This window comes from Eublepharis macularius, chromosome 2 (assembly GCF_028583425.1).
Source record: "Eublepharis macularius isolate TG4126 chromosome 2, MPM_Emac_v1.0, whole genome shotgun sequence".
NCBI classification, from domain to species: domain Eukaryota; kingdom Metazoa; phylum Chordata; class Lepidosauria; order Squamata; family Eublepharidae; genus Eublepharis; species Eublepharis macularius.
In genome coordinates this window covers 142500494-142515423 of record NC_072791.1, presented here as the reverse complement: position 1 = coordinate 142515423, position 14930 = coordinate 142500494, and the positions used below count along the sequence as shown (strand labels likewise).

General features: G+C 38.7%; 2 protein-coding genes across 2 annotated transcripts in view; one reads left to right on the top strand and one right to left on the bottom strand.

The window, feature by feature from the left end:
• The window catches only part of IGHMBP2 (immunoglobulin mu DNA binding protein 2), a 140100-nt gene extending 133289 nt beyond the window's left edge, over positions 1–6811 (bottom strand). The window contains exons 1-2 of the mRNA XM_054970107.1: positions 6670–6811; positions 363–535 (exon numbers count right to left, since the gene is read on the bottom strand). Coding sequence (XP_054826082.1) covers positions 363–535; positions 6670–6752 — 256 coding nt within the window. The 5' untranslated portion in view covers positions 6753–6811. The remainder of the gene's footprint in view (positions 1–362; positions 536–6669) is intronic.
• A 108-nt stretch (positions 6812–6919) lies between these two features.
• MRPL21 (mitochondrial ribosomal protein L21) overlaps positions 6920–14930 on the top strand; it is a 41343-nt gene continuing 33332 nt past the window's right edge. Inside the window, exons 1-2 of the mRNA XM_054969854.1 lie at positions 6920–7000; positions 9160–9217. Of these exons, the coding sequence (XP_054825829.1) occupies positions 6943–7000; positions 9160–9217 (116 nt within the window). The 5' untranslated portion in view covers positions 6920–6942. The remainder of the gene's footprint in view (positions 7001–9159; positions 9218–14930) is intronic.

The window sequence follows — 14930 nt, the reverse complement described above, 5'->3', positions numbered from 1 at the left end:
ACACCACACAACCTAGTACAGTCCAGCCTTCTGCACAGTATACTGTGCCAGTTGTTAGCATGGGCAAATGCATATGAGAACCACAAAGATTCCATCTTTACTCTCATAATAGGGACCCATCACTTTGAACTATATTCTACTTATCTAAAATGATCAGCTACATTCTAATATCTGTAGGTTTCTTATTCTAGGTTAAAGTAAAACTATGGACCAATCTATCCTGTTTCCTTGCTGTTAGAGCTACACTTTAATTCCAAGACACTGGCATCATTGAAGTTGCAGGAAGAACTGTGATGTTATGCACCTCTGGGTTTAGTAATTAAGGCTAGGTTTAGCCTTTAAGTCAACACCTACTTACTCACCAGGCCCAAAACTGTTACAAGGCAGCTCTGCAAGTTCTGAGACATGTTTTCTAGGCTGGAAAGTTACAAGCAGCCGGCCATACAGGCCAGTTCTCTGACTGGCTATTTCAAGCTTCAGCAAGCAGACCCCTCTGCGTTGCAGCTCTTTAAGGGAAGTATTTTCTTGCCATGCCCTGGAAAGACAAGAAAGGCATAAAGTTAATAAGCAAATGATAACCATTTAAAAGTTTGTCCCTCTGCTCCAAAAACCCAGAAGAGGATTGTCAAAGATAAAGCAGGTGACAGCTAAGAAAAACTGTCCAGGACACACAAAAATGTAAAATAATATAGGAGTGTGCTTAGGTTTCCAGAGGCACAGAGACAGAGATTAATCTAGCAATGTGCTTAGGTTTCTAGAGGCACAGAGATGACAGATTACTGGGGGGGGGGGGTGCGGGGGAGGGCTAGGAGGAGTTCCTTATCAAGTTCACCAGTTTATCATCTACACAATGGTATCGGGGGTGTGGCAAAGAGCAGATTCCCTTGCCTCACAATGGCCATGCCCATTAAAAAGCTGCATCCCCTCTTTGCTGTAGGCCCTGGAATCTAGCAAACAAGAGATGCTTTGAATTAATAACTGACTTCTGTTACGGAAACAATTCCAGATCCCCTCTGGGTGTGTATAATTAATTGTATGTGTCTATGGATATGGACCTTAGCCTGGAGATATCATTATTTCAATACCTTTACTTTTTCAGTTAAAGTTCTTAAATCTTTCAGTAAGTATTCCAAGATTCACTCCCTTAAACAACTGGTAAGATGCCAGACATTCAACTCAAATGTATGAAAGAAAACCAATATGCCCTTTTTACTTAATAACAGTAAAACAAAACACCAAATCCAAACAATTGATCTCAAAGCACTTAAGCCTTCAGTTGCTTCTTCTACAATGTAAGGAAATCTTATGACATTCTTTGCTTACACTCTGAATGCTTACTAGAAGAACTGGCACACATTATACTGCTGAAGTGAACCTGTTAGAATTCCTCCTTCTGACCCTCAGGACAGGTACTCTATTTGATACTGAATGTTTATGCCTTGGTAGCTGGAAACTGGTGCCGCTATAATTTTGACAACCTCCACTTGGAAAAGAAGGGGGGAAGTATCCAACCCTTGGAGGTATAAGTATACAATCGAAAAGATGCGCGCATGAAAACATGAAGCTGTCTTATACTGAAGCGGACCATTGGTCCATCAAGGTCAGTATTGTCTACTCTGACTTACAGTGGCTCTCCAAGATCTTAGGCCTTTCACATCACCAATTATCTATTTTTTTTTAAACTGGAGATGTTGGGGATTGAACTTGAGAGTGAGACCATTTGAACGCAAAACAGATGCTCTGCCACTCCCCACTAGAGATGCTGAACCTAAAACAAGCACTGAGATTTGCTCAAAGATCATAGATTCTTGCTTATTTACTTCAACAGAAGGTTCATCTACAACTTCACATTATAGAACTTCTTGAGTGCACAAAACTGTCTCTCCTTCACTGAATTATAAAGGAAAGCAAATGCAAACACCATATGCGTATTGGAGAAAGATGCCCACAAAGTGTCACTGAATTAGGTGAGAGGTTTCTATTTTCAACCTCATTATAGTTTTAAAAACACTACAAGATTTCAATGAATGATGCAGCATGGTTCACATTTGTAATTAAGAGTGTTAACTGAGACCTGTCCAGCTAGCATATGCCATATTCATATTACTGATGTGCAAGTGAATGCATTGGTTTGGGTTACTTCTTGAAACATTCCAGATGGGTAGTCGTGATAGACTGCTGCAGCCAGAACAACCAAGCATCTTATGCCACCTTAGAGACCAACAAATGTATTGAGCCAGGAGCTTTTATGAGCCAGAACATATTCCATCATCATATCCAATTTTTTCCCATATTTTTTTTCCTTTCATAAAAGTGAGCCTTGGGAGTTTCCCTGCTTAGTCCAAATTAACAAATGAAAAGCAACTACGATTAAATCTTCGTGGCTAAAAGACTTATTTTGAAAACCTGAAAAATATCCTATTACTCCATTTTGCACTACTGAAGTGTCTGTTATGGTATCAAGAAATCATTTCTGAAAGAAATTTGGCTTTCTTTCCTCTGTATGTTTAACAGGTACTGATTATGTATTTAAGCAGAAACTATCATCATCAAGGTTGTTCCTTCAGGCCTCTTAATTGGGTATTGGTTGCAGCTGGTATAGGATGGGAGGGGAGGAGTTGGCTTTGGGAGATAGAATGATGATTGGTGGAAGGTTTATGGCTGGTATTTCTAAAAATATTGTATATTTTCTTTTCCTTGGGTTTCCCCTGCCTGTTTCCAACCCTCATAACAACAACATTTGATTTATATACCATCCTTCAGGACAACTTAATGCCACACTCAGAGAGGTTTACAAAGCGTGTTATTATTATCCTCATGACAATCACCCTATGAGGTGGGCGGGGCTGAGAGAGCTCCAAGAAGCTGTGACTGACCCAAGGTCACCCAGCTGGCTTCAAGTGGAGGAGTGGGGGATCAAACCTGGTTCTCCAGATTAGAGTCCTGCCAATCTTAACCACTACACCAAACTGGCTCATCACTCTACTGGTTGGCTGCAATATCAAGAAGTAATATTTGTGCTGCAGGAGCCATGTTATATAAGTGTATCTAGAGAGTTAGTTTTGTTTCTTTTGTGTACTTGAGCCTTCTCTTGGAACTGGATTGTTGCTAGAAATTTCTGATTAAAATCCTTTTTTGATAAAAACTCTCTTTGCTTTATGGTAGTCTCTGTGAGCTTGCTGATCCAAACCCGGGATACTTTAAGCTTCTTCAATAATGAAGAGACTTGCTTTGGGCTCCCAGATTGGGGGCAGGGGAGCAGATCTCTCAGATTAAGACAGATTAGCCTTGACACATGGCATCACAAAAAGCTACTATTTTGTAAAAATGATAAAGCCTTTATAACATGTATTAAACCGCCAAAGAAATGCTCTCATGTGGCAATTCTCCATATAATGGGCTGCAATACTTATCCTGTTTACTACATGAACCATTCTTTCTGCAATAGGTCCAATAGAATTCCAGAACACTAAAGGAGTTTTTTTGAAATCTTGTGACTCTGTTGAAGCCTTGGTAACATTTTGGAACAAGGAACTGTTGGAGCAATATACAAGGTTGCTCCCTGCCACCCTCTCTGGTTACAAATGAGTTGGGGAGGAAGCTGAAATGGGTGGGGAGCTTTATTGGCAGAAAATGTATACAGAATTGAAGAGACCATAGATCTCATGTGCATATCTATGAAGTGGTTGCAAAGAAAGCTTTACCACCATTGCATGAACAGAATCTTATCCAGTCTAACTTCGCAACGCCTGAACCTCTTGAGCCAACCTCCTTGAAAAATATAATGTAGTCCAGTGTTAATCAACAGGTGAATCATAACTAAGCCCATTCACTTCAATTACTTTAGAAGAATGTAACTCTGTTTAAGATGGCATTCCAAGTCTCTCAGAGCCAGTCCAAACTAAATGCCAGATTGTCCACAAGCCAGTTGTGAACTGTACTACACGTTTGTCAATTTTATAGTTTGGAGTGATCTCTCTAACATATGCAGATAGGGCACTTGGGGCTGTGAAGGCCATCACCTCCAGACTGGACCCCTGCCCACTCTGATTAATTAATGGTGCAATACTAAACAAACCTACACCTTTCTAAGTCAATGGGCTTAAAACAGTGTACTTGTTTAGGACTACACAGTAAATCTTGCAAGGATAAATTAAAGTGCCACTTGCCAGAATCACACATTTTCTTCTAGTTAAGGGGATTTCCCATGGGCTTTGGAAGAAGTTATGATAGAGCTGTCAGGAAAAACTAGCTTTGATACCAAAAGAGTTGTTAGTTGTACGCCTGTATTAAACCTTCCACTTGGACGCAAAATGATCCACTAAGAGGTGGCACAGCAATGTTAGCTGGATCTAAGATTTATCTTCCCATGACCTATTTCAATAAGGCTTCAATCCTGGATCTGGAACTAAACGAACATTGGTTGTTTCCTATTTACAATACTAATACTTTTGAATGTACTGGTGGCATTTGATACTACAGGTCATGAAATATTATTGGAGTGTCCTGAAAAGGAGAACTGACAGGACCCGACTCAGAAGACTTCAATTCTTTTTAATCACAATGTACTCATTATAAGTATTTGTGACTCTGCCAACCAAACATCCCAAACAATTGCTTTTAACGGAGAAATACTTGACCAGCCTCCCTTGTGTAAAGTGCTGTACACTCATTGTTTAACATAAAATATAAACTATAATCATTTATAGTCAGTATCATACATTTTTATGGAACTTAGTTACACTTTTTTAATATTTCACTACTATTTAAGTATTTTTATTCTGTCTTTTCCACCTATCTTCATGTCTAGTAACATTTTATTAACAAATAACATTTTATTAAAACATATATTACCTAACCCTTTCCTTCTATCATTCTCTGTATTAATTTAAATTTGTTGTTGATTTTCAATCATATAATTTTTAAAAAACTTTCCATTTTCCTTGAAATTCTGAAATCAGTCTGTTACATATAAAAGATGATAATTTTGCAATTGTCTCATATTCATTTAGTTTATTCTTCCATTCCTTCAGGTCTAGGTATTTCAATGTCTGGAATTTTTCTGCAAATATTACCCTTGCCATTGTAACCACATACTTAAATAATTCACTGTGTAATATTGCTTAGTAAAGTATTTAATAGCATTTTTTGATCCATTGGAAACTTAAATTTTAGTATCTTTTGCATTTTTCATGTATATCTATCCAGTATTTTCTTGCTTTCTTGCATGTCCGCCACATGTGACAAAATGCTGCATCTTTATTCTGACATTTCCGGCACTTCTCATTATAATCTTTATTTGTTTTTGCTATATCTTTAGAGGCAATATACCATCTGAAGAACATTTTATACCAGTTCTCTCTTAATATTTGACATTCAATAAACTTAAATTTCCTTATTCCATAAGGTTTTCTCACTGACTCGTATATATGTTTTCTCCAAAATTTTGCATCCATTTTATCATACAGTTTTTTATCTGCTCTGTTTCAGTGTCCTATTGCAATAACATTTTATAAATCTTTCCTAATAGGTGTCTTAAATCTCTGGTGATTAATTGTTCAAAAGTCGTTTTCTTTCTTAATCGTCCCCTTTCTTTAGCTATTTGTTCTTTCAATTTGGATACCATTTGATGATATAACAACCACGGAATGTTTTTTTCCTTCATCTTGAACTGCTTGACAGGATTTTATTTTTCCTTGTTTATCTATCATATACTCTTAGGATATATGGTCAAGTTTCTTTCTTGTACTATTGTCACAATAAACATCAGTGGTGAGGTTGGTGGACTTACTCTATTTCTGCACTGAAACCATCTCTCAGGATATGATTACCATCTTGTATTTGAACTATTTTTAGTGATTTCTCAGTCCATAGGTAGTTATGTATTCCTTCTTTAGTATCAGTTGTCTCCAATTTAATATGCCTTTGATTTGAATTTGTAATCCAGTCTGACACCCAGACTAGTGCAAGCTATTTAGCAATATAATTTGATACTTGGTACAGCTAAACCTCCTTTTTTATCCTGTAATACTTTAAATCTTATTCTTGGCTTCTTTCCCCATACAAAGTTGTTTATCATTCTTTGTTATTTCTTTAGAACATTTTCTTTGCTATTTTTTTTTTAGAATTTTTTCTTATATATTAATTGGTAACATTTGAAACAAAAAAAGTCATGTACACTCATTATTTTCATACTCTATGCACTTAAACAGAAATGGTTTCAACGTACAACCAGGCCTGGAAATCTCCAGGAATTATAACTGATCTCCAGACCACTGAGTTCAGTTTCTTCTGGAGAAAATGGCTTCTTTGGAGATTGGATTCTATGGTATTATACATTGCTGAACTCCCTCCTACCCAAATCTCCAGGAATTTCCAAACCCAGAGTTTGCAACTATAGAACTCTACATCGCAAAAGCCTTACAAAGGCTTTCGGTTATGCTGCTAAATTTATACAGAGGCTCTGTTTCATTGCAGCTTGTTTTAATTGTTCTAGCAACTAGGCATGGTTCACTTTGTTTGGGAAATATACGATTTTCGAAGTGCGAACTAGTTAAAAATCAGTATTCGTTTTTCTGGGTGACTTAATGAACCCGTCCTCTTTTCTAGACAGCCTCCGCACCCCTATACAACAAGAAGCCCCGTCTTCCCAGTGCCCGCTGGCGGTACCTGGCTTCCGATATCTCGGCTTCTCTTTCTTCCTGTAGCAACTCCAGCTGCCGAGAGACAAAGTCCTGTACCTGCGCTCCCATGGCGGCAGTCGCAGGTGCGTGCCCGCAAGACTCCCGCGCAAACTGGGGAAGGTAACCACTTTGAGAGGAAGCCACCGCGGCCCGCGACAGCCCAGCGCTCGCTTCCTGCCGGCCCCAGTATGGTGGTACTCCCCTTCCGTCTCTGCTTACTGCACTTCCGTTTCCGTCGCTGGGCCGAGGGCGCAGAGAAATGGCAATGGCACTGGAGACGATAGCGGCTTCCTATGGGCGTGCTTTGAGTCGAGCAGGTGAAGCAGGGAGCGGAACGGTTGCCTCCTTCTGTGGATGCTGCCCTGCTAATCTTCGCGGTCGTGGCCTGATTCTTTCACTTTCTTGTAACTTTATTCTAGTCTGCTTTTGCGTTGCTTCTTTTCCTCCCTCTCTCGTGGTCGTTTTGCTGGTACTTGCGTTCCTTCTGATCTTTATTGATATTATTTATGTCATTTATAGTCCACCTTTCTCACTGAGACTCTCGTTGTTTTGCCTGCGGTCTTTTCTATTGTAAGCTTTGGCCCACGCTTTGTACCCCCTTCTTCCCAATCTGTTCCTCCTTTTCCCCGTTAGACGAGTCAAGGCTAGCCTCTCTCAAGTCTGCACATAAAATAAATAACAAAGCAGTTTGTCCCATTCTTCGTTTTGGGACTCCATTTTTACACAAACGCTGGCGCTCCGTTTCTAGTTTTTCCGGCTTTCAGACCTTACCAGATTTACTGCGTATGCACTCTACTGCTTTCTGCCCGTCTTGCGCATATATATTTTGTCCTAATTGTTTGTTGTCTGTTACATCGTAGTTTCGTCATTGCTCGTAGCAGCCTTGTAATTTCACCACAAGACGGATTAGTAGTGGTATCTAGCTTTGACCTACAAAATCAGTAGTTTAGGTTTTCGTATCCTAAGTGTTTATAGTCCACTTTGTGGTTTATAAAAATAAATACTTTATTAGTGAAAATTAAGGATTGATACAGATATTAAAAAGAGCAAAAATAATTCTTTAAAAATTCTGGTTTCAGTTAAAAAACATTTTCTGACTTTCTTAGTAATGTGATTGTTAAGGGGAAAACTTTTTTCTACATTTAAAAAAAGGAATCCCCTCAGTGTCTTGATGCAAGCACATTGTTCTTTTAATGTTGATAATAAATTAAAGAAAAAATGGTGGTAGATGGAGGAGGTGAATTTACCTGCTCAGACAGTGTATAGTATGTATTGTCGAAGGCTTTCACGGCCGGAGAGAGATCTGAGAGATCTCTGTCTTTTGGTGCTACACCTCTGAAGATGCCAGCCACAGCTGCTGGCGAAACGTCAGGAACTACAATGCCGAGACCACGGCAGTACAGCCCGGAAAACCCACAACAACCAGTGTATAGTATCTTGAAGATATTTTGGGTTTGAAGGTTAGAATTCCCAATATTTCATATCATGAGTAATTCCTTGTGGGCCCCAGTGGGCCCCAAAGTAATGAACCTTAAATCTCAGCAATTTGGGGATGTGCATCATGTGACTTAAATCAACTATAGTTTTCATCACTGGAGTGTCACCTAAATAATTAAGGAAGCTCTATTATTAAAATGTATGATCTTACTTTAAATATAGATCTTTTAAAAGTTGGGGGAATGCAACCGACAAACTGTGTGTATGTACTGAGGGGCAGGTAAGGAAAATCAGTGTCCCAGGTTTCTACAAAGCAACTAGAAACTTGTTCAGTTTTTCTTCTACTCCAGCTTCCTGGGGATAAAGTGTAGATGACTGGGGAAGGCAATGGCAAACCACCCCCTTAAAAGTCTGCCAAGAAAACGTCATGATGCAACATCCCCCCATGGGTCAGTAATGACTTGGTGCTTGCGCAGGGGGACTACCTTTACCTTTAGTTTGAATTAAATCTCCTATAAATAATTGCTCTAGGCGAGTTGTCTTTCCCTGTGAGAAAAGTCAGTCCAATACTCTGACTGCAAAAATGTGATTAAACTAATAAGCTGTTAGCTTCAATTTCCAGGAGAGGATTTTCACTAATCTTACCATTAATTTGGTCAAGTTAATGATCATCATTTTTCACTGTGTTCTCATCATTTCTACTGCTTGTTTTTAGTGATTTCAGAACAGTGTTTTAACCTTAAGCTTTTAATCTCATTTCAGATAGAAAAGCTAAAACACTGGATTATTAAAACCACTTTCAGCTCATCTTTTGCCAGTCTTTTTATGTCTCACATGAAGGACAGTGAGACTATTTTGAAGCTGAATTGATGCCTGTTGCTCAGATTAAATAGACATTTTAAAGACGTGAGAACAATATAAATCCATCTATCTCTTTTTCTTCTATCTGGCCTTTTCCTACTCATTCTGGATTTGGCACAATTCAGTATTAAAAAGTAAGGATGGTTTCGTTGTGACCTTTTCATTCTTTCTGTTTCAGCTTCTCTGTTGTGGTTTACAGCCCGAAAAAGTTCACAGAGTACTTCAGTACAGCAAGGGTAAGGGCAATGTATTGCAGTGTCTGTGTGTAATTTTCACTTCTAGGATTCTAAGTTTCCTTTCTTTGCTTAGTCTCATGGTCTGGTAGAGTAGTATGCTGACCCCTAAAAGCAGTTACTTTAGGATGATTGAGAACGTATCTTCACAGGAATTTCCTATGGTTTTAAATTGGTCTTAAACCGGAATTTTGTGAAAAAGCTTCTAAAAATCTTTCCTTCAGTATATCCATGAAGCAGGCGCCTTAGGAAGCAAGCTAATGTTTTCCTTTTCCTCCATTCAGAAAATAGCAAGCTTTGTGGCCTCCTGCCCCAAGTCTGTTCTTAATTCCTCTTTACTCTACTTAGCTGACTTAATTGTGTCACTTTTTATGTGTTTGGGTTTTGCTGATGTTATTTTTCAGTCTTTATATAAATGTAAGCTGCCTTAGGGTTCCTATCAGAAAAGAGGCAGGCTGGATGGGGCACTATAATAGAAGCTCAGTAGTACCTTAACATTTCCCAACAACCTCAGGAATCCTGTTTACCCGAATTCTTCTTAAACAGAAGCCATTGGTCTCATTTGCTGTGAATTTTCCCTTCTTTTTTTCCAAACTCTTACATTCACTCAATGATGGGTGTGTATTACTTTAGCCAGGAGAAAAATAGAAAATGAATCTTGTATGCTAGCACCTTGGCCTAATCATATTTCTTCCCACTTTGATGCAGTTCTAAAGAATAACCTACCCTAACCCTTCATCATGAAAGTTTTAACTTGCTCCCAGCTCCACAACACCTGAGACTGCGCAGTTTACTACAACTGTCCAATCAATCAGTTCTTTTATTCATCCAATGACCAGTACAAAACAAATCCAAATGTTTAAAACACACGTTATAAAGAATAGGATTAAACTGACCAATGGTCAGTAATTAAAATTCAAAATTAGAAATCCACGCCTAAAATTTGACGATGAATTCTGCAGGCTGCTGAGAAAAATCTAGCACAGCTAATAGTAACCTGTGGGTTAGCGCCCATTAAAAGCTTCTTTGAAATATCAGCATCAGAACAACCTTGGTATTTATTGAACAGAGGGGAGATTAATCTTAACAGGTCTTCCTGGTGAAAACGGCAGTAGAACAGTACACATTCAATGGATTCCACCTCCTTGGAGTCGCATGGACAGGTTCTCTCTTTCATGGGAGTCTTTTTATATCCCCTCTAAGACTGCAGAGGGGAGTACTCGCCATCTTGCCAAAGTGAAAGCTCTCGTTTGACTGGGTACCTCCAAGATAGAGAGATAAGGTGCCAAGGCAACAACATATTTAAGTTTGTCTGGAATTGGGAAACTTGGGACAATGCTTATATCTCTTTGACGTTCAAAGCAACCTTGGTTTGATCAATAATTTTGCTCGATCATAGCCCATTCTCAGGATAGATTTGCAAGAGAGATCCATACTTTGCATTTTAGAATAGATAGCCTTCTTCCAAGAAAACTGAAAATTGTCTTGTAGGGCTAAGGCTATCATACCCTTCAGATTGTATGCCAATTTTAGCCAAAAGTTGATGGAGGTGAGGCTTACCCTGGTCTCCACCTTTACCAGGCTCAACTCAAGGCAAAGAGTGGCACTGAACACACAGCTAGGAACCTAAAATAAAGCTCTCAGAAATCTTGATTGGATTTTTTCTAGTGGTGCAAGTGAGTAGAGGGGGATCTAAGTATTGTCCCATACATCAATTGGGGCAACATTTTTGCCTGAAAAAGCTGGAGTGCTGCTGGTAGAAACATGGCTCCTTTAGTGCGTGTAAAGTTAATGATACTCTGTGCAGAGTGTTGCCCAGTTGATGCAGTGTAGTCATGGTGGGCAATTCTGCTCCTGGAAGAATGGAACATCACCTGTAAATATTTATAGTAATATATTTGTTCCAGCTTATGGCCATTGATGTTCCAAGACCTTCTTTTTAGACCTTTGCCAAATGGTAAAATTTTAGATTTTTGGTAGTTAGTCTCTAATAAGGTCTCTTTGCAGTAGGGACTGAATGCCTTAAGTGCTTTTTTTTAGGCCCACTGGGTTTCTGGACAGAATAACCATATCACTGGCAAATAGCAAAGCTGGAATTTTCCGTTTAGCTAAAATAGGGAGGTGAGTGTCTACAGCGCTTACGTAGCTAATCATATCATTAATATACAGATTGAATAACGCAAGAACTAAGACACGTCCCTGTTTTACTCCCTTAGTTGTAACTACCAGGTTGGAAAGTTGGCCATCCCTGTCACATCTAACTCTAAGGGATGTGTTTAAGCAGAGTGATCCTATTATCCCCCCACCCCCCATTGACCTTTTATGGCCCCATTGTATTATCTAAATTTCTTTTTGTTTTAAATATGATTAATGTTGCAACATATCTTGACCTGGATAGCCCAAGCAAGCCCAATTTCATCAGATCTCAGAAGCTAAACAGAGTTGTCCTTGGTTAGTAATTGGATAGGAGATCTCCAGCGAAGACCGGGGTTACAGAGGCAGGCAATGGCAAACCATCTCTGTTAGTCTCTTGTCATGAAAATCCCACCAGAGGTTGCCATAAGTCAGATGTGACTTCACAGCACTTTCCAACACCAGTGTTGCCACACACTACTTGGGAAGAATTTTAAGGTCCCCACCCACCCATTTTTGTTACTACTTTAAAGAAGGAAATGTAGAGAGGACTTTTGTTTCTTTAAAACTTATGATTGTGGTGGTAAAAATGGAGGTGACAACTAGAAGACTATGTTTGCTTGCCATGCAGTTCATAACACATTCAGTATCTAGAGCAACAGCCATTTCATTTCCCCAGTATCGAGTGGCAATTTCCCTTTGTAATGACGGAGCATAGATATAAACTTCTGATTTTCCAAATAGACTAGGATTTAAATAGCAACACTGCAGCTCCCTTTTATTAAATGCATAAAAGCTTTAATGCAAGAATCTTTTGATAGACTGGAGTTTGTCTTTGAGTCCTCGTTGAGATTCTTGACAGCCATAATGATACGCTGTCTGTTAATTTCCTGTGCATGTATCATTTGAAATTTTGGGGAATTGTCTGCTGGCAGCCCGAGCAGCCTATCCATAAGAGAGAACTAGAAATTTAGTGGCACAAACTACATCTGCCTGGTTGTACTGAACTTGGATACAGGTTGCAGCTGCCACATGGAACACTATATGTACAGGAGTGACTAGGAAGTAAGTCAAACATCCAAATGGACTGCAATGTCTGTCACTGCATACTGTAGTTTGAATAATTTTCTCCATGGTACTGGTTGATGACTTTATGTAGAGTAAGCAATAGAATAGTGTGTTTTTGTTAATTCTGCCACTTCTACTATACCCAGTTCATGGTGCTGACTCTTGAATAATAAATGTTACTGCATTTCCAAAAAAAAAAAAAACATAATGAAGCCTTTTGAATTTTGTTTTCAGAGCAAGTTATATGGACTCTGTAATAAATTGGGAGATTTCAAAAGGTTGGCAGTGTAATTCTAAGCACTGTTACACCCTTTTAAGTCAGTTGCCTTTGGTGGACCTGGAAGGCTGTAACTCTGTTTAGGATTGCACTGTAGTACTACATTCTTTCTTGTGTTGATAGATAATATGTTTCTGTATTAAAATATATGTATGAGCCTCAAGATTGTTTTGAAACCTTTGGTAGGCAATAGTTTTTGCACTGCAGATGAAAATAAAGCTATTTTAAGTTTTTTTATCACTGTAAACTCTTAGCATAGAGACTTCCAACATCAAAATAAAACATTAGAACACTTTATTAGTAAAATAAGAGCAGCACAGATCTTTCAAAATACTGGCAGCAATACAAAATAAACAAAAATAGTAAAAGAGCATTAAAACGGCATAATTGTGCATACAGTGGAATACACTGTACTGTTAAGTAGCACGAGTAGATTTTTATCCAGTATTGCTGACATTTTTAAAATATTTGCCCTGCCTCTTGCTCTTTCGCTCTGCAATGTACCTAACGTAAACACTGCTTGGAGAACCATGGTGGTCCTGGTCTACATGTTTTCATGATAACCAGAACTTCCCCGGAAAGCAATGATAGTGTGGGTATTATTTAAATTTTCTACCTAAACGTTTTGCAAATGAAAATATTTTTCCTACGCTGAAATACTTGAACGGGTTAATAATTGGTCCTGTTCTCTGACAGGTCCATGTAGTGAGAATTTGCAGCTGTTAATTTATTGCAAGTTCTCAAGCATTTTAATAGTTGATCAAAGCAATATAGTTCAAATGTTCTTAAGATTGGACAAATGTATAGGGCACAGGTTTCCACAGTTTGTGCAAACGTAAAGGAGTCCATTGAATAGTGACAAAACATTGATGGATGCCCATAGAAATTCCTCTTAAAGCTGATGAGCAGGAGCTCTATGTCAGTAGGACAGGGTCTCTTGCCGTTCACTGCATCCCTGACAAATGTATTTTGTCACAGCTGTCACTGTGCTAGAAATTTGACATTTCTAGGAGGTAAGCGAAGGTAAAACTGGTTGCTAGAAAGCTATTTCTGCTTAGAAATTGACAACCAGCTGCTTGGATGGCTTGTGAAGTTATGACAGCTTCCATTAATGATGCTTGTTAGGGATGAAGATCCTTAGGGGAAACTCTTGTGCTGCCAAAGGTTGAAGCATCCATAGGGGAGGAGTAGAGAAGAAGGACTCTTTTTAAAAAATCAATTGGCAGAGGGGGGCATGAAAGATTATAATGGATGACACATAAGAAAATACATGGAATGCTTCCAACAAAAATCTCTTTTCATTGCATGGACTAAATATGTGGGGTTATTCCTTTCTATCTTTCAAAGGCAACATGAGAATATGGCTTCATTGGAAAGAAATAGTACTTTCTTTTTATCCTATCCTAGAGCTCTTTCTCCTCCCCAGCCAGCTTTACTGGCAGTCTGTATATCAAATACCAAAGTATTGCCCCTTTTTGACATTTCAAGAGATAGCTCGTGCTCTCTTTGCTCCCCTTCCTACTAACCACTGTAGGTGGATGTTGATCCCACACAGTCCTGTCACATCATTGCTGAGCAGCTGATTTTCTGATGCTGAAAATGGTTCTTGATTTTGTATAGCAGGGTTAAAAGTAGGCTAATTCTTCATTTAAAGGCATTAATCTGATTTTGATACCTGCGTTCAAATTCTCATGGTTAATCTAGTTCATTTTCTCTGATAAACAAATGGCTAATTCCTTTTTGGATTCAAAATCCAATGGAAGTTACAATAGGATTATGAAATTAATTTTCTTATGTCATTTTTGAAAAGTTCAACCAAAGCTCATTGGATTAGTTTTGCTTGTCCTGAAAACAACATTAAACTTTCCCGTTAATTTGAGTGGGCATCAGAATGTTCTATATATGCAGCAATGTGGGAAAATAGCCACTATGGTTCTAGAAAACTGCTTAGTGTTTTCTCAGCTCTTACAAACTTGAGCAGGTTGCTCCCCTCCCTCTTTAACTGATGCTCAGCTGCTCTGAATGTTCCTTCTCTTTTGGAGCATTTTCAGTACTCATCAAATTGAACTTTTTGGGGAGGGAGAGGGAAACATTTTTCTACGTCCCTTGAGTAGGTTGTGTGTGGGTGGCCTTGTTTTACTTCTTTCATTATCAAAAAGGGCTGCCCATTAAAAGTAGTGGCAAGATTTTTGAGAAACCACTGGAAGTGGAAATAGTTTGGAAACCTCACCCCACATC